Here is an 18,910-nt window from a genome sequence, read left to right on the forward strand (position 1 = left end):
TTCATGATGGCCATAATGCCCACACTGGAAGGTTGTGGGTTTACCGGAATGAGGGCAAGGAACACCTGGCCCGCCTAGGGCAGAAAACCGCTTAAATGCGTTCTTAAACCACAAACAATAGCATGAGCGATCTGTGCCTTAAGAACATGCTCCTGCTGCAGTTAACTAGACCAACCTATTCCTTTAATTCGGCCCATCCCTTCGTTTCCCATAAGGGATACTTTTAGTTAATTTAATATCTATAGAAACAATGCTAATGACTGGCTTACTGTTAATAAATACGTGGGTAAATCTCTGTTCAAGGCTCTCAGCTCTGAAGGCTGTGAGACCCCTGATTTCCCACTTCACACCTCTGTATTTCTGTGTGTGTCTTTAATTCCTCTAGTGTCACTGGGTTAGGGTCTCCCCAACCGAGCTGATCTCGGCAAACACAGTGAAACCCTGTCGCTACCAAAAATACAAAAAATTAGCTGGGCGTGGTGGCGGGCGCCTGTAGTCCCAGCTACTCAGGACTACAGCTACTCAGGAATCTGAGGCAGGAGAATGGCGTGAAACCAGGAGGCGGGGCTTGCAGTAAGCCAAAGATCGCGCCACTGCACTCTAGCCTGGGCGACAGAGCAAGACTCTGTCTCAAAAAAAAAAAAAAAAAGAAAGAAAGAAAGAAAGAAAAAAGAAAAATAAGGCCAGATTAGGAAACAGACAATAGTTACCACAGAGTATTATAATCTGTTAACAGACTGTATTTTTGCCACAAGAGCCGTAACATTTATCTGGCATTTAAAATAACTACAGGATTAGCTGGCTATGGTGGTGGGCACCTGTAGTCCCAGCTACTCAGGAGGCTGAGGCAGGAGAATCTCTTGAACCCAGCAGGCAGAGGCTACCTGAACTCAGGAGGTGAGCCGAGATCATACCACTGCACTCCAGCCTGGGCAACAGAGCGAGACTCGATCTCAAAAATAAAGTAAACAAAATAAAATAAAATAAGTACAGCAGCTAAAAGCTATTTAGTTCTCTTAGTAAAAGCAGGGCCTGCACGTTAGGGAGAGCCCTCTGCTCACCTGCGTAGGCAGAAGACTCCAGTTTTGCTTACTCCGGATCTGGCTGTCCACTAAGTCACCATCGCATATGCTGTCTGCTGCTCTGCTTAAAAGCATCAAGTGTTTTTTCATGTCACCCCTGCAGGAAAGAACCAGTCTGGATTATCCCACTCTCCACACCCCAGGTCCCTCCTTCACGGGTATTTAGCCTTCACAGTGCTGGGAGGATACTAAGCACGCCTCTCCCCAGCTCTGGACACTCACCCTGCTGCTACAGGCTTCACATGTATGTAATTTTCCTGGACAAAGAGGGGTGCTATTGAATAATCATGAAAAAACAGATCTGACTTGTCCACAAGTGACATGTGAGCAGTCTCCTCTCCAGCTGCAAACACTTTCCGGGCGACATCAAATGGGCCCTGAAAAAAGAGAAGGACACAGCTACTAGAATGGCCAAAATTCAAAACATTAACATCACCAAATGCTAACGAGGATATGGAACATGAGGAATTACATTCATTGCTGGTGGGAATGCAAAACTGTACCGTTTTGTAGTTTCTTACAAAATTAAACATACTCTTACCATAGGATCCAGCAACCACGCTTCTTGGTATTCACCCAAATGAATTAAAAACTATGCTCACACAAAAATCTGCACAGGATGTTTATAAGCAGTTTTATTTATAATTACCAAAAGTTGGAAGCAACCAAGATGTCCTTTTAGTAGGTGAATAAACAATTTAACCGTTGTACATTCACACAATGCAATATTATTCAACAATAAAAAGAAGTGAGCTATCAAGCCATGAAAAGACATGGAGGGGGCAGGGCATGGTGGCTTACCCCTGTAATCCAAGCACTTTGGGTGGCTGAGGTGGGCGGATCACTTGAGGTCAGGCGTTCGAGACCAGCCTGGCCAACATAGTAAAACCTCATCTCTACTAAAAAGAAAAAATTGGCCAGGTGTGGTGGCAGGTGCCTGTAACCCCAGCTACTCAGGAGCCTGAGGCAAGAGAATCACATGAACCCGGGAGGCAGAGGCTACAGTGAGCCAAGATCACGCCACTGTACTCCAGCCTGGGTGACAAAGTGAGACTCTGACTCAAAAAAAAAAAAAAAAAAAAACACAAAAGTTATGGAAGAACTTTATATGTCATTACTAAGTGAAAGAAGCCAACTGGAAAAGTCCACATACTACATGATTCCAACTATACCACATTCTGGAAAAGGCAAAACTATGGACACAGTAAAAGGATCAGTGTTGCCAGGGGTTGTAGGGAGAAGAGAGGAAAGGAAGAATGAACAGGTAGAGCACAGAGGATTTTCAGGACAGTGAAACTATTCTGTATGATACTACAATGGTGAATACATGTCATGTGTCAAAACCATACAATGTACAACACCAAGAGGGAATGCTAATGTAAACTACAGACTCTGGGTGATAATGAGGTATCACTGTAGGTTCATCGATTGTAACAGATATACCACTGTGGTGGGGGATGTTGGCAGTGGGAGAGGCTGTGCGTGTGAGGGGGGACACGAAGTATGTGAGAATTCTTTGTACCTTCCACTCAATTTTGAATCCATAGGCCAGGCATGGATCACCATGTTGGCCAGGCTGGTCTCAAACTCCTAAGCCTAAACTGCTCTAAAAAATAAAGCGTATAGACCAGACGTGGTGGCTCACACCTATAATCCCGGCACCTTGGGGGCCACAGCAGGAGGATCACTTGAGGCCAGGAATTCAAGACCAGTCAGGGAAACATAGCGAGACCCTGTCTCTACCAAAAATTTTGAAAATTTAAATAAATAAGAAAGTGTATTAACTTTTTTAGAACCTGCTTAATCATTGCTCTAACTATAAATTCTGATTAGCAACTAGGTAAAATACAACACAGAGGTAACTGATACATACCTCTAGTTTCAGAGAGGTCATTGAACTAAACCATTTGACATGGATTATTCTGAACAGTGCAAAACCATTCCAAACACGAAAGCCAAACATAAGGAACTCTGGAAAAGCCATTTTATAATTGTTGAAGCATGAGTATAATTTAAAATTTATCCCTTTCTCAAAATTTATAATAGACATTGACAATCTTTGAGAAAAAATTCATTTGAATTAGAAACACTTTTAGCAGCTCTCTATACTTCCTACTATATATCCCTGGATTCCACAGGCATATCAAGGAACTATAATAACTACTTCCATCAAGCTACCTACAGAACAAGAAGTGTTTTGGCTTAGGAAGGTAACTGAGACATGGAAATTTATTTTACCATTTTGATATCCTTTTTGGCTCTGTGAGAATCAGCTTTGGCCTGGTCATAGGTTAATGCTTTACTTCGTGCACACCACATACTCAGATTATGTAAAACCTAAAAGAATCACAAATAAGACAACGTCAAGATAGGAAAATCCTGTTGCTCCCCATCCCTACAAGGTTGAAAGCATTAGTTAAAAATAATCAACAACTGTTACATGATATATATTTAATTTACCTGTCTGATATCTTGATTGGCTCCCAAAATTATTTCATTCATAGCTGGAGGGGGAATCTTTAAACCTTCTTTAAATGCAATAGACATCATAGCACCCTGAAATTGACAAGGGAGGAGTCCTCAATGATTTTTTTTTAACTCATATAATCAGGTATTTTAAAAATATTTATCAGGTACTTTTAAAAACTGACCCTTAAATAAATAGGCTAGCGTGATGGAAAAAAAATTTCAATCATCATACCTTAATCTGTTCAACCCGAGGTCTTTGAAAACGAAGATCAAAACAATAATGAACCAGAGAGCGAATCTTGGGATGATTTCTATCATTGCACATACAAATAATGGGAATTTTAGTATGTTTTATCAGGCCAATTAATTCCTGAAAGGCAAGTTTGCAGCACAAAAATAATTATTTTAAAAATGACAAATACCACACAAGGTATTTTAGGTTCTAAAAATCTCCTCAGCAACATGCCTTAACTGCCCTAAGTATGAGAGAACGACAATGTTTTAAAAATCTAAATTATCAACAGTGAAACTGCAAAAATACAGCACTTGAATTACCTGAATTCCTCCCCTATCCTCATTGCCTGCCATGCCATCTACTTCATCCATGATGAGAGCATGTTTCGTGCTTACTGAAGAGGCTGCTCCATCTGACCCAGGTTGAGGAGCAATGGGATGAGACAAAAACAAAATAACAATTGCTCAAAAACTGCTGCTCTGTAGAAAATTACGTAACAGATATTAAACTTCAAAAGCTACAAGAATATGCAGCACTGGACTACAGAGTGTTGTAAAAGAAAAAAAGAAAGAATATGCAGAGAAGAGAAACTCTCCCTGCCACCCCTCCTTCCCCTGCAGACCCCAATTCCCTTCCCAGAGGCAAACAATAGTCTCCTATGTGTCCTTTAAGAGATATTCTACACATACGTGCATAAAAATATACAACTGAGTTTTGAATTTTTTTTTTTTTTTTTGAGATGGAGTTTCACTTGTTGCCCAAGCTGGAGGGCAGTGGCGCGATATTGGCTCACTGCAACCTCCGCCTCCTGGGTTCAAGCGATTCTTTTGCCTCAGCCTCCCGAGTAGTTGAGATTACAGGCGCACGCCACCACACCTGGCTAATTTTTTGTATTTTTAGTAGAGACGGGGTTTCACCGTGTTGACCAGGCTGGTCTCAAACTCCCAACCTCAGGTGATCCGTCTGCCTCGGCCTCCCAAAGTGCTGGGATTACAGGCGTGAGCCAACATGCCCAGCCAGTTTTGTCATTTTATGTATTTCGGTGATCCATTCTTTACCTTATAGATACAGAACACTTCATTTTTAAGGCAATACTCCATTCTACACTTGTATCACACTTTACTTAATCACCATTAATGAAATATATAGGATGCTTCCAAGCTTTTTTCTATTATGTCATACTAAATGACTATCCTTATCTATATGGCATATATATGCCACTTTGCACATATGGAAGTAAAATAATAGCTGCATTCCAGCAATTGGAATTTCTGGGCTAGAGGGTATGTGTAATTTGAGAAATATTGCCGGACTCTCTCCAGAGTTGTACCAATCTACCCTCCCACCAGCCATGTCTAAGAGTGACATTTCCTGAGCAAATTATTTTGAACAATGTGAAGGCACCAAGAATTCAGGTGACAAAACAACACATCATAGACTCTAAATAGGCACTGTGCGGTCCTTAACTTGAGCATCTTATTTTCCACGAACTCTGGCCATAGAGGACCACTAGCTACAACCTGAAACACAGTGGGCATTTGCATACTGTCTTCTCTTCTACTACCTTTGCCTGCAATGACCTCTTCCACCTCCAAATGGTTTTCTTTCTCATTCTTTGAGGTCTTTCAAAACAATTATCACCCCTTTACTCAATGCCCCAAGCATAATTACTTCTTCATCTGCCGGCCTTATTACCTCACTCTGTATTACATACCTTATTACATACATACAGAGTGAGGTTAATAAGGTAATGAGGTAATAAGTCACACTGTATTACACACGGTTTTTTATTTCCTTTCTCTCTTTACAGGATTCACCTGTGAATCCTCTAAAATCATATGAAAAACGCATAAATATGTGCATGTACACATTTTTATCACATTCTCAGAAACCTCTAAGACCTACGAAAGGGTAAGTACTGCCCCATAAGAGTGATGTCAGAGGGCTTTCTTATTCTCTTGTTAGCCCCAGAATTTAGTAGGGTGCTTGGCACACAACCTGTGTTCAACACTGGTTACTGAACATTGAAATGAACATATTTTTCTTATATAACAACAACAGCAGTTCAAAAAGCCACATACTTGAATAAAAGCCTTTGATGCTGGTATTGTTCAGTGACTCAGCAACAATTGCCTTCAAACTGCTCTTACTCCGGGTGTCACTTGCATTCAGTTCCACGTAGCTGTATCCCAACTCCTAATCAAAATATTGGAAACCACTGAAGGCACAATATGAATTAACTCCACCACCCCCCGCCAAGAAAGGCCAGTTAAGAAAGAAAGAAGGTACAAAATTAATATAAAAACCCATAGGTAAAAGTATAAAGTATGATACTAACAGACAATGAGATTAACTATAGTATGCCTTACAATATTAGAAATTTTTAGAATATCATATACATACATATAACATACACATATAAACACAAATAAGTTTGGTCTTAAAACTTCAGCTGACAAATCACTAATCTGGAAGAGTATATTCAAACAAGCAATTTTACTAAATTTACTTCTTAAAGTCCTAAAAAAAGGATTAAACATAATCATCCCAACAATTCACTATCAGACACAGAATTAATCTATTATAAGATACCAGCCAGGTACATTGACTCACACCTGTAATCCTAGCACTTTTGGGAGGCCAAAGCGGATGGATCACTTGAAGTCAGGAGTTTGAAACCAGCCTGGCCAACATGGTGAAACCCCATCTCGACTAAAAATACTAAAAATTAGCTGGGCGTGGTGGCGCATGCCTGTAGTTTCAGCTACACGGGAGGGGGAGGCATGAGAATCACTTGAACCTGGGAGGCGGAAGTTGCAGTGAACTGACACCGTGCCATTGCACTCCAGCCTGGGTGGCAGAGTAAAACTGTGTCTCAAAACAAAAAATAAAATAAAATAAGATACCAAAAAGCAATCCTCCCTAAGATAATTTATAAAGTTAAATCACTCTTTGTCACGACACTATCCCAACAAACAATTTTCCTCTGAAATCAGGAAAATTCAAGTTATTCTGATTCATTTCCCAAAACTGATTAGCTTATGCCTTAATTCGTAAAAAATATAATGATAATAATAAAGAGAGAAAAAGAGTTGTGTTCACAACTGTAGGGACTAGGAAAAAAAATGTTGTTTTGCTTTTTCATTAATGTTTATAAATACAGTGGAAACAGATAAAATTTTATTTAAATTTTATGCAGATGCATACAACAAAAAACAAAAGAAACCACAAGCTTATGCAGCAGAGGATTGAGAAATCCAGCAATAAATTTCTAATCTCTTATTTCATCATTCTGATACTAACACGTGAACTCTGATCTGCTCTAGTGCCTCTAAGCAAGTCAAGTTCTCCCATTGTCTACAGGGATTCAGCAGCAATAGAGACAACAGGAACAAAGGCAGGATCACACAGTGCTGAAGAGCAGAACCGTGACTCGGGCTACCACTGGGCCTCCACCCTCCTCCCTAAGCCTATTTCATTTGACACATGTGGATGATGACAGTACAGGTAATTATTCAGTACACAGAATTATTCAAGGGCATTAAGAAATTTGCATCTTTCAGAGTCTAGAATACATGTTTTTGTTATCTATAATACACCCACGTGCTTAGCACACTGCCTTGCTCATTGGCAAGTATTGCCTATTACTTTAATTACCAATATTTTAAAAGGATTAAAATTACAAACATCACCAGAACCAAAACAGGTTCTAAAGGTTTTATTTTAGAAAAATAAACACAGTTTATATATAGACACCACACACACACACACACACACACACACACACACGCAGATGTGGGTACACACTTTTATCTCCTAGCCATGACCACTCGAGGTTATCTGTCCAACCACACTGCGACAAAGCACCCACCTGACACACCAGGGAAGCTGTGGTGGTTTTGCCAACACCAGGAGGGCCTGACAGCAACGCTGCTTTAAAACTACAGCCATCATCTTTGCCAGAAAATTTACCAAACTTTGCTGCTAGGAAAAAAGAAGTTCCAGAGTGTTAACCTGTATCACCTAACAGAAATTCAGGCATGGCAGGAATAGTTATGCCTAAACTTCGCATAGACAGCCGTCCTCCAGTTTAGTTCAAAATTTGCAGACTATTTTCTACATAGCATAAACAAGTTTCCAGAGCATTCAGTGAAATTCTACTTCCTACCTCACCTCCACCCAAAATAAAAAACTAAAACTAACTCACTTTAAAACTCTTGATTTGAAATAATAATTGTGTAAGTTTCCTTTCCTGTGAACGCACAGGCCATGGAGCATGCTGCCGGGGCTCAATCTCAACTCCATCCATCCTCATGCCACCTCTCACCAGCCGTGGGTACTTTAGAAGTGACTAAGCCCCTCTGTGCCTGCCTCCTCCTTTGTTAGACAAGGAGAACAACAGTAAAGTTGCTGCTAGAGATGTTGTGAGGACGGAATGGCTGAGCACAGAGCCATGCAAGCTTCACTAAATGTTAACAAGCATAGTAGCTACATGGTCACAAGAAGAAAAAATGACTTGAAGATGCTGCGTCTGCAACTATCCTGTGCCCCTCAACACTGAAGCACTCTTCCTCCCTCACCACGTGAGCACCTGGCACATACATTATGCTCAACTCATACTCAATAACTGACAGAGACAATGGTTTTCAACCTACTGCCAGCATGCATGGAGACAGGGACTAGAGTTCACCTGAAGCTTTAAAACAGTCTTCTCGGCCGGGTGCGGTGGCTCACACCTGTAATCTCAGCACTTGGGGAGGCCAAGACGGGTGGAGCACAAGGTCAGGAGTTCGAGACCAGCCTGGCCAGCATGGTAAAACCCCATCTCTACTAAAAATACAAAAAATCAGCCGGGCATGGTGGTGTGCACCTGTAGTCCCAGCTACTCAGGAGGCTGAGGCAGAAGAATCACCTGAACCCCGGAAGCAGAGGTTGCAGTGAGCCGAGATCGCACCACTGCACTCCAGCCTGGGCAACAGAGCGAGACTGTCTCAAAAAAAAAAAAAAAAAAAAAAAAGTCTTCTCCAGGCACATGAAATGCCTGGCTCCTCTTTTAAGGGAGATTTTATGAAGTTTCAGAATGAAAAAAGTGATCTAACTTAAATTTAGTCCTGTAACATTACAATACATTATTTTTATAAATAAACAGGCATCATTGGCAATGATGATCGGCAATCTAGTCATCACTGGTCTATGTTGAAAACACTACTAAAACATTTGTGATCTCAAACCTCAGTTAAGAAAATACTTCAGACATTAAATACATATTGGAGCTTTTCACTCTCCATGACAAATACATCATAAACAAGGACAGAAAGTAAAGAAGCACAGGCCTATCAGGCCTGCCACAGCAAATCGTGCTTGCTACTGAGAGTTTAGGCTGACTGCCCCGCACGCATGCCTCCGTTATTATTCACAGCTTTCCTCCTAGTGCCCTTGCCACTCAGGGGTCTTGCTGTCACATGGCTTCAGACCTTGGGACACATACTCTTTCCCACCCAACACTCATCCCTCCCTCCCTTCGCCTAGCTAGCTCCTACTTTGTTTCCAAGTCTTAGCTTAGCCATCCCTTCCTCCGGGATGGGAGCACACACACCCTGGCCCTGACCACACATCTTCATCCTCACAGCACCCTGGACTTACCCCTCTAGCAGTACTTGGCAAATATATTTTAATGACTGGTTCAGATATGCCTCCCCCACTGCCTGTGAGCTCCTGAGAGGGACTGTTTTGTTCACAACACCACCACCAGCAGGGTCTAGTACTGCACCTGGGTTCAGATCAAGCTCTTAATAAATGCTTGCTGACAGATGAATGAACCGTTAGATTTTCTCATATATGTGCCACTGAGCAATCACATGTTGATATACACACACACAAAAATGAGTGAGGCTGTAAAATCACCGTGTTTTTTATCTTCAGAAGAACTCTTGTGCCAGTTTCGGAGCCAGCGTAGGAGTTTGTTGGCACAGCTCTGGTCACCTTGCTGTCCAATTATGGTCTTGAGCGAGGTTGGCTTATATTTATCCACCCAGAGCAAATTTTCCACTTTGTTTTCACTGCTGTCATCAGCCAAATTCCTAGCCTTGCTGTCACCACTTATCTCCTCGGCCACCTGCTCCTTGAAATCCAGGCTTCTCCAAAACACATCTGGTTCCTTTTTTACCGTCTTTGCCAAACTGTCCCTTTTGGAAGTCGGCTTGCTCTTTTTAGATTCTGATTCCTTTTTAGATGGACTAATTTTTCTTTTTCCTTGGACATTTTTTTGGGGTGTTCTCTCCAGTTTGGACTCTTTCTTCATCTTAAAAAGTAGAAAAATGAGGAAAAAAGAAACGTGATGAAACATAAGAATTTCTATCCTGCTAAACGTACTACAGAGAGCAGTCAGAGACATCCAAGTGGGCTACTCAACCTGGGCTGGTCTTTTCACGATAGACTTTCCTATTTGTGGAAATCACCACCTTCTAAAGTATAAAAATTAACAAACACACCAGAAACCACCAAATTCAATTTCTAAAAGTGAGAACATGTTGATTTTTAAAAGTAATAAGTACTCCAATTTTAGTTTGAAAAAAACAAGGTATAGTGTTGAGATTTTAGTTTCAAAGTTTCCTAATTAAAAGTTAATGCCTCTATAAAAACTTGTACACAAATGTTCATAACCATATTATAGCTAAAAGTTGGAAACAATCCAAATGTCCATCAACTGAAAAAGAAACAAAACAGGGTGTGTCCACACAATGAAATATTATTTACCCATAACAAGGAGTGAAGTACTGATACATGCTACAACCCAGGTCAACCTTGAAACCACTATGCTAAGTGAAAGAAGCCAGACACAAAAGGCCATATATTCTAATGTCTCCAGACACACATGAAATGTCCAGAATAGGAAAATCCATGGAGACAAAGCAGAGCAGTGATTGCCAAGCGGGTGGATAGAACAGGGGGTGGATAGAATGAGTGGCTGCTGATAGGTAGAGGGTTTCTTTTCGGGGTGATGAAAATGTTCTGGAATTACACAGTGCTAATGGTTGTATACTCTTATTAATATACTAAAAACCACTGATTTGTAAGCTTTATAAGGGTGGATTTTATAGTATGTAATATCTCAGTTTTTAAGAAAATTAGTGCCTCTTTAGCAGTGGATGCTAAAATTAGTGGATGAATGTTTAAGGACAAACAGGATATAAGCCTAAGTACCTCCCTCTCCTGCCAAGATAGTTATCAACTACAAAGGAAAAAATAGTCAATTTACTAGTGAAGAAACCCAGCACTAGTTTCAGTGGGATGCTGAATCATCTTAACCAAATAATCAAGGTTATCCTCACTAACAATAAGACATATTGACATCCTGTATCTATGACAGGATGCACTGAGGACACAAGATCACGTCTACGGTGTTCTTAGAAAAAAAGACATAACCTCAATCTAATCATGAGAAAACATCACAGATTCAAACTGAGAGACATTCCACAAAACTGACCAGTACTCGCTAAAGTGTCAAGCTTGTAAGAAGACAAGGAAAGACTGAAGAAATGTCATCGATGGGAGAAGACTAAGAAGACACAACTAAATGCTGTGTGGGACCCTGGAACAGAAGAAGAACTACAGGGGAAAATGTAAGGTTCAAAAAATATGTACAGATTAGTTAACAATACAGCATCAATGTTAATTTCCTGGTTTTTATAACTATGCTATGGTTATGTAATCGAAATCATTCCCTAGATTTCTCTAACCGGAATAACCTGGGTGGACCATCTTGCCATTTGGGTGACAGAGCTGGGGACATTAAAATATTGCAATGCTGGCAATCCTGTGTCCTGTGTGTAAAAAAGAATGGTCTACAGTGGGAATGAATGAGGCTAACTAGGAGAAACAGACAGACAGAAACTGAAGGGGTCCTCACAGCTTTGTAGTCTGTGGATCCAGTAGTTCCTAGACCAGACCCTCCCTGCCCATACTTTAGTTATGTGAGCCAACGTTTTTCCTTTTGCAAAAGCTAATACAGGCTAGGTGTCTGCACAACTTAAAAAGTCCTAATACAGTTCTAATTGAAAACAAATTTATCATGCTGATACCTATTAACATGTCCTTTAAGGAACTCTTAAACAATAACCTTTGCATAAAGTCAACGTGAGAATATGGCCAGGCACAGTGGCTCACGCCTATAATGCCAGCACTTTGGGAGGCTGAAGTGGGTAAATCACTTGAGGTCAGGAGTTCAAGACCAGCCTGGCCAACATGGTGAAACTCCGTCTCTACTAAAAATATAAAAATTAGCAAGCGTGGTGTCAGGTATCTGTAGTCCCAGCTACTCAGGAGGCTGAGGCAGGAGAATCGCTTGAACCCAGGAGGCAGAAGTTGCAGTGAGTCAAGATCACACCACTGCACTCCGACCTGAGGGACAGAGCTAGACTCTGTCTCAAAAAATTAAAAAATAGTAATAATAATAGTAATATGAAAAATAAGGAAAATTTGATAAGTAGATATGTTATATGCAATATACTGTCCTTTCTCTACTCATATTCCCTGACAAAGATGAGGAAAAACAACAAAGTAGACATCCTGAAGCAGGGTCCTCCAGCTCAAAAGGAACTAAGGTGGTTCATGTGTGGTAGACAGGGATGGTGTTAATCTTTCAGCCAACAAGCCTGTATCCACCCAAGACATATGTCTATGAAATTAAAAAGTTACTATACACCAACTTAAATAAATCACATTCGTTTTTATACGAACCTCAGTTTCAACTGCTATTTCATACTTGGATTTCTTGCCTGGCATAGTTCGAATCAGATTCAACAGGCCATCTTCATCAATAATTTTTGTCCCCAAGGCTGCGGCCTGTTGATTAAAAATGCAAATCATCAAAACTGCATCCTACCATTCCTTTCTGTTAAAAAAAAAAAAAAAAATTCTAGGGCCTATTAGTAGGTGAAAAACCACATTCATAAATTAAGATAACACTGGAATTAAAAAAGAAAAACAAAAAATAGCACATTCATTGAAAAAGTAACATTGAAAAGAAAGAAAATAACAGATACATTCCCTAAGAGTAGCAGGTTGGCAAGGGAAGTGGCCCATTACTAGTTTTGTGGACTGCTTTACCTTTTCTCCCCTAGGAAGGGGCAATGCCACTAGGGCCTAAGACCAGCTCTTCATACCTTCTCCCATATTTAATACATATGGCAGACATTTCTCCCACCTTCTTCCCTGCTGATGGAATTCCAATGTGTCCTTCTTCAAGTGATGAATGATGACTGGTCCATGGCAACCAGAAACGTCTTGGTTCTTCCCAACCTCCCATACAGCTCTAAGTGGACAGGTGACAGCTCTGGCCAATGAGCCTTATGTGAAATTCTATAAGAGGTGTTTCTGGGAAAACTCTTGTCAGGCCAGCCACAGCTCTTATGACATACTTGCCACTGTTCCCTTTTCCTGCCTTGAATAAGAATTTAAATGCCTAGAGCTGCAGCTACCTTGCAACCACAAGGCAACACGCATGAGGACAAAAGTTAACACAATAAGGACAGATGGAGGAACCACATCATTGAGATGCTGAACTATCCCAGCAATACCTCCAGAATTCTTGTGAGAAAAATTAACAGCTGTTTAAGCCACAGTTAATCAGGTATTCTGCTGTTTGGAGCTAAACACAATCCTACCCAACAGGCCGCTGATTCTTTTTCTAAAAGCACCAATTTAAAAAAACCTAAGATGGTGTATACAGTGGCATATATAGGAATACTTCGGACTGGAAGAAAAAGAAAACTGCATTTGTTTCTATCTTCAAAAATAGAAAAAGACTTAAACTTAAATACACTAAAAAAAAGTCAAGTAAACAGGAACTATGCCTTCCATTGGAAAACCAAAATCCTGGTGTCAGAGCCAATAACACTTCTGTGGAGAAGAAATAATGTAGGCAAGAAATTACTTTTCTATTTCTTTCCTTCATTTAACTCTGAGTAAAGGGCAAATCACATCAAGAGTGTGCCAAGGCAGGCAGGAGGTGTCATGGTGTTGAGAACACAGCAGTACCCACCTTATCACTCTTGGACTGTCCACTATCACGACCCATGACAAGATAATTTGTTTTCTTGCTGACATTTCCTGTTACTTTTCCCCCATAACGTTCAATTAGAGACTTGGCCTCATCTCGTTCAATAGACTCCAGCACGCCTGTGATTACAAATATAAGGCCTTCCAAGCAATTTTCAGCTCCCTAAAAACCAAAATGTTCAAGCAGAGAGGAAATTACATGGTAGCTTTCCAAAGAAACATTTGGCATCAAAACTGCAGGAAGTTGATTTCTCTCATTTCACATCATAAATAACCTTTGCATGGAAAGTTTGCTGGAAATTTACAGCAAATAAGCACCACCTGAAATTAGATCCTAAGAAATTTTGATATGGCTAACATTTAATAAATTTACAAAACAAGCAGTGAAAAACATACATCCAACACTGTTAGCAAAGCTATTAAAATTACCCATTCATACTATTTTCCATTATACCCTCTTCATATCTAAACTACCAGCTAACTTGCATAACTGTAAATAAACAACCAAATGCAATCCATCTGTAGAAACTCTTGCTATTCAGGAAACTGCTTGTTCTTAAGAACTTTCCCAACAAGAATTTAATAGAAGCAGGTATACTCCTATCATTTTGATGTTTCTGTTAATGTTTCCAAACAATGTACTTTAAAATCAGAATCACTTCTTATCATTTTCATATACTTCTGATGCTTTTCATCACATTAGTGATCAGAAATGAGGTCTAATTCCCCAATCCCTGCCCGCAAGAGCTAAGTAGGATCTTAACTGTAAGTTGAAGGGAGTTTTGCCTGAACGCATGGATTGTACAAGAACAAACTGCTGCTGGGTTTGATGGTCTGCCAAAGGATTGTGGTGTGGCATATCTGAAGGCTACTGAATGCAACTTATAATGCTTAACAAAAAATCTTTACTGTTTTAGGGGAAAAAAGGAAAAAAAAAGGCAACTCTTGATATTGTTAAAAAGGGAAAGTTTTGATTCTACAAAGCTAAGCAAGTGTGAGCTCGTGCCCTCCTCTCTGCTCATTACTCTAGGATAGTAAATCTAGCAACCTTCTAGTAACTTAAAGGCAAGATCGTATTATCTCTAGATTGGAAAGATAACTCTCATAATGTATAATATAAGAGATACTTGCCAAACAGAGCTGGATGGAAAAGACATTAAATCTTAATTGGAACTATGTCAAGTTATATATTTTTGCAATGGTTCAATAAAATGATACAACCAAACAAAATGAAATAAAAATTATACATGACATTCCAAGTTATTTATTACTCTTTTAATAGAGAATTGAGATTAACAAACTTAAAATGGGCTTGAAAAGAAGCAGCCAACCAAAATTCAAAGACTGCTTCCATATAAGTTCAATCTTTCACCATTCAAGGGAAGAATCTTTCTCGGAAGACAAAAAGAAACAACTATGAATATGCTTGGAAAGAAAAGGTTTGACTAACAATATCTCAGGGACCCTTGAAGCTTTTATGGGTTCTTGGATTGAAATGATCTACTGTAACACTATAGGAACTTAACTACTTCTGAACAAACTCAAAACAACCCTGGAAAAATTGCACATGCAAGCCCCTACATCCCATATCCCAAATATCTATTATCTCCCAAATTATCACCCACTATGACTCTGATTATCTTTTTACTTATCCAATCTTAGCACTTCTAGCCTCCCTATCAAACTCTTCTATTCTAGAACTTGGCTAAGCTCTTAGCCAAGCTAAGCTCCATAGCCTTGCCTTCACTGAAACCTGGCTGTCCCCTCAGGGCACCACTTTGCCTGAAGTCCTCTCAAGCAGAACTTGTTTGGTCTCTCATACGCATGTACAGGAGGCAAGACTGGCATCTTCCTGCAGGCTCCCATAAAACCCATTAGCCCCTTAAGGCTGACCTTCTCGCTCCCCACCCCAGTCCCAGCTACACCATCTCTCCCTCTCTGTATTAGGGGAACTATTAATCTCTATATGTACTTATATATACCAAGCAAACTGAAAATTAAATTTATACATATATTGTATATGTATCCCCTCCCCTACTGCCTTCTCAGAAGTCTCATGCTACAATTGATTCTCCTTCTCCTGCTGGTATAACTTCAATCTCTCCCTTTCTGGTAGGACCTATCCCATTAGCAAAACGTATGCTTTAAATATCTCCTACCATAAAAATACTTACATCTCCCCCTAAATTCCACTTTCCATTCTAGCTAGAAGTCATTTCCCCTTCTAGTCCTTCTAGCTAGAAGTCCTCCCACTTCTTTCTCCTTCACAGCCAAACTTATCAAAAATATCTACTTTTGCTGTCTCCATTTTGTCTCCTCACACTCACTCTTCCACCCACTTCCATCAGGCTCTACCTCCACTGTCCTTAGCTCTTGCAAGGCCACTAAGGATCATTAATTCATGTTACTAAATGCAACAATTTCCGGTCTTCCCTTACCTGGAATCTTAACAGCATGACAGACTTAACCACTCAATCATTTTTAAAATACTCTCTCTTCCCTTTGCTTCTGTGATCCCATGCTTATCAAACTTCTCTCCCATATTTGTAGCTGCTGCTTCTCAGTTTCCTTTTGGTTTCCACCCTCTTCTACTTCACAAAGAAGCAGGGGCCAAGGCCCTCTTCTCTTCTTGTTCTGTACTAGTTTACCAGATGCTAGTAATCCCTTCATGCCAAGAATGCCCAAGTTTGTCCATCTAGTTCTGACTTCTGTTCTAAGCTCCAGTCCCACATATCTGCTTGTCTACTCAGCATCTCCATGTGGACATCTCACATAACCCTAACGCACAGTGTGGCCAACAACGAACTCATTATCATCTCCCCAAACCAGCCCTGCCACCAATGGCATCAGCATCCACCAAGCTGCTCATGCCAATAACAAGGAGATCATCCCCAATATTCTTTCTTCTCACTTTCCACTTCCAATTATCACCAAGTCCCATAGATTTTGCCTCTTCCAGTGAAACCTCTCCACTTTTCGACATTTTCACTGCTCCCCCAGACAAGTCCCTATCACTTCTCACCATCTCTCCTGATGATCTCTGTGTATCTATTTCTGCCCCATCCACTGTACTTGGTTCATCAGCAGCCAGAGCGATCTTTCAGAAATTCAAATCTGGTCATGTTATCCCTCCACTTTAAAATTCCTTCTCGGCCAGGCCCGGTGGCTCACCCCTGTAATCCCAGCACTTTGGAAGGCCAAGGCGGGCAGATCACCTGAGGTCAAGAGTTCGAGACCAGCCTGACCAACATGGAGAAACCCCATCTCTACTAAAAATACAAAATTAACTGGGCATGGTGGTGCAGGCCTGTAATTCCAGCAACTCCAGAGGCTAAGGCAGGAGAAACGCTTGAACCCGAGAGGTGGAGGTTGCGGTAAGCTGAGATTGCGCCACTGCACTCCAGCCTGGGCAACAGGAGCGAAAACTCCATTTCAAAAAACAAAATAAAAATTCCTTCTCTTAGACAAAAGTCTTAAACATTAGGCCCTGCAAGATGTGACCCTATTAACCTCTTCGGCCATTCTCATCCCTTGGTCACTATGCTCCAACCATAATTCTTCTTTCAGTTCCTCAAACATACCATGCAAGAACCTTCCCCCTGCAGGAACATCATACATTCTGGCCCCTCTGCCCAGACCACCACACCATCACAACCCCTTCACACCTGTTGAATCCCTTTCATTCTTCAGGTCTCCATTTAAATGTCACATTCTACATGCCCCACCAAGGACCAGGTTCCTCTGTTATACTACCTAAGGGCATCTTAGATTTTTCCCTCATAGCACATATCCCAATTATAATTAAATTATTTATTTAATGTCTCTTTCTTTAGGCCATAAATGCCATGCAAGCAAAAACATTAGTTTTGTCACTGGTATAGTCTCAAAGCCCAGCCTTTCTAGGGCTACTTGTTATTTAAAGGGAAATTTTCCTAAGTATCAAGCAGTGATTTATAATGTGAATAAACATCCCTAATTCTTGAAGATGGTAACTGAAGCTTTTCTGTCGCTAATTTTTAATTATTAATCCTCTGCTGCTATAATCATAGTGAATACATACATGGATCCACAAGGCAGAGGCCCTCACAGAATGGCATGCCCTCTGAGTACTCTTACCTTTGGTATTTCTTTGGAGCCCAGAGCCTTGGGACCTTCTCGATTTAAGTAGCTTCGATAAGCTTGATAATTAGTGCGTTTCTTTTCAGAATCTTCAGGACTTACAGACTTTGGGAAGAGGGAAAGGAAAATGAACAAAGTCATACAAAATTCATACAAAATTTAAAATACATATCTAGAAATAAACATTATTTTTATTATGTCACTTCTGTGTCTGGCCGTGAAATTAACAGTTTTAGCTACACAAGTACCTCCTAACTTACAGATAACTGACTTACAAACATCCCTGCATCAGCACTTCTCAAAACTTTCCACTCTCTAAAGCCACACACCTCAGGGCAGATTATGGGAATAAGCCAAGTTGCCAACTCCAAGCAAAGAAATGCATAAAGTGTTTTACTTCAGAAATTCACCTGAATTTTAAATTCTATTCCATGATATATCTATATATCCATGTTTAACAAGAAAATATATTTTTCCCCAAGTAAACCTGATCACCCTAGAAGATATTCTGTGTTAATCCTATGGCCTTCCATGCCCCTAAAGCACCAGCCTGCATTCCTAAGGATATAAGCATTCCAGAAGGAGAATCTAAAAACAGCTCAAAGAAGGGACTAGCTTTACTCCAAAGAGAAGACACATTCTCTATGCTATTTCATCTCTCCCATTCTGCTTCTCTCAGGTGATTTACCGTAGGTATATCTCAGAGAATCCTGTGGAAACTTTTCTAACTACGCATCCCTAGATCCACCTCCAAGTTTCTCTTTCAGAGATATGGGGTATGGCTAGAATGTGTTTATGTGGGGGAAAAATATCCTAGATAGTTCTCATTTAAGAACCACTATCAGGTGTTTGTTTTTTTTCCACTTCCTATTTTACATTATTTTTAACTTGTAAGCAATCCCAAATCCTTTTGAGAGTAGACAAAATAATAACTTCTATATAAAAA

At 40.3% G+C, this 18,910-nt stretch overlaps 1 protein-coding gene across 8 annotated transcripts in view; it reads right to left on the bottom strand.

Annotated features, from left to right (window-relative positions):
* The window catches only part of RFC1 (replication factor C subunit 1), an 86,813-nt gene that overhangs the window by 10,295 nt on the left and 57,608 nt on the right, over positions 1–18,910 (bottom strand). For 4 of the 8 annotated variants that reach the window (XM_055246192.2, XM_055246195.2, XM_055246194.2 and 1 more), the window contains 12 exons: positions 17,962–18,069; positions 13,829–14,008; positions 12,526–12,630; positions 9,691–10,087; positions 7,658–7,770; positions 5,868–5,982; positions 4,107–4,198; positions 3,784–3,921; positions 3,543–3,638; positions 3,321–3,419; positions 1,305–1,459; positions 1,062–1,179 (listed from right to left, as the gene is read on the bottom strand). In XM_055246192.2, the coding sequence (XP_055102167.1) occupies positions 1,062–1,179; positions 1,305–1,459; positions 3,321–3,419; positions 3,543–3,638; positions 3,784–3,921; positions 4,107–4,198; positions 5,868–5,982; positions 7,658–7,770; positions 9,691–10,087; positions 12,526–12,630; positions 13,829–14,008; positions 17,962–18,069 (1,716 nt within the window). The remainder of the gene's footprint in view (positions 1–1,061; positions 1,180–1,304; positions 1,460–3,320; positions 3,420–3,542; positions 3,639–3,783; positions 3,922–4,106; positions 4,199–5,867; positions 5,983–7,657; positions 7,771–9,690; positions 10,088–12,525; positions 12,631–13,828; positions 14,009–17,961; positions 18,070–18,910) is intronic. The other 4 variants (XM_055246193.2, XM_063619795.1, XM_055246196.2 and 1 more) reach the window with 1 other exon arrangement.

This window comes from Symphalangus syndactylus, chromosome 16 (genome assembly GCF_028878055.3).
Source record: "Symphalangus syndactylus isolate Jambi chromosome 16, NHGRI_mSymSyn1-v2.1_pri, whole genome shotgun sequence".
In the NCBI taxonomy this organism is placed as follows: Eukaryota; Metazoa; Chordata; class Mammalia; order Primates; family Hylobatidae; genus Symphalangus; species Symphalangus syndactylus.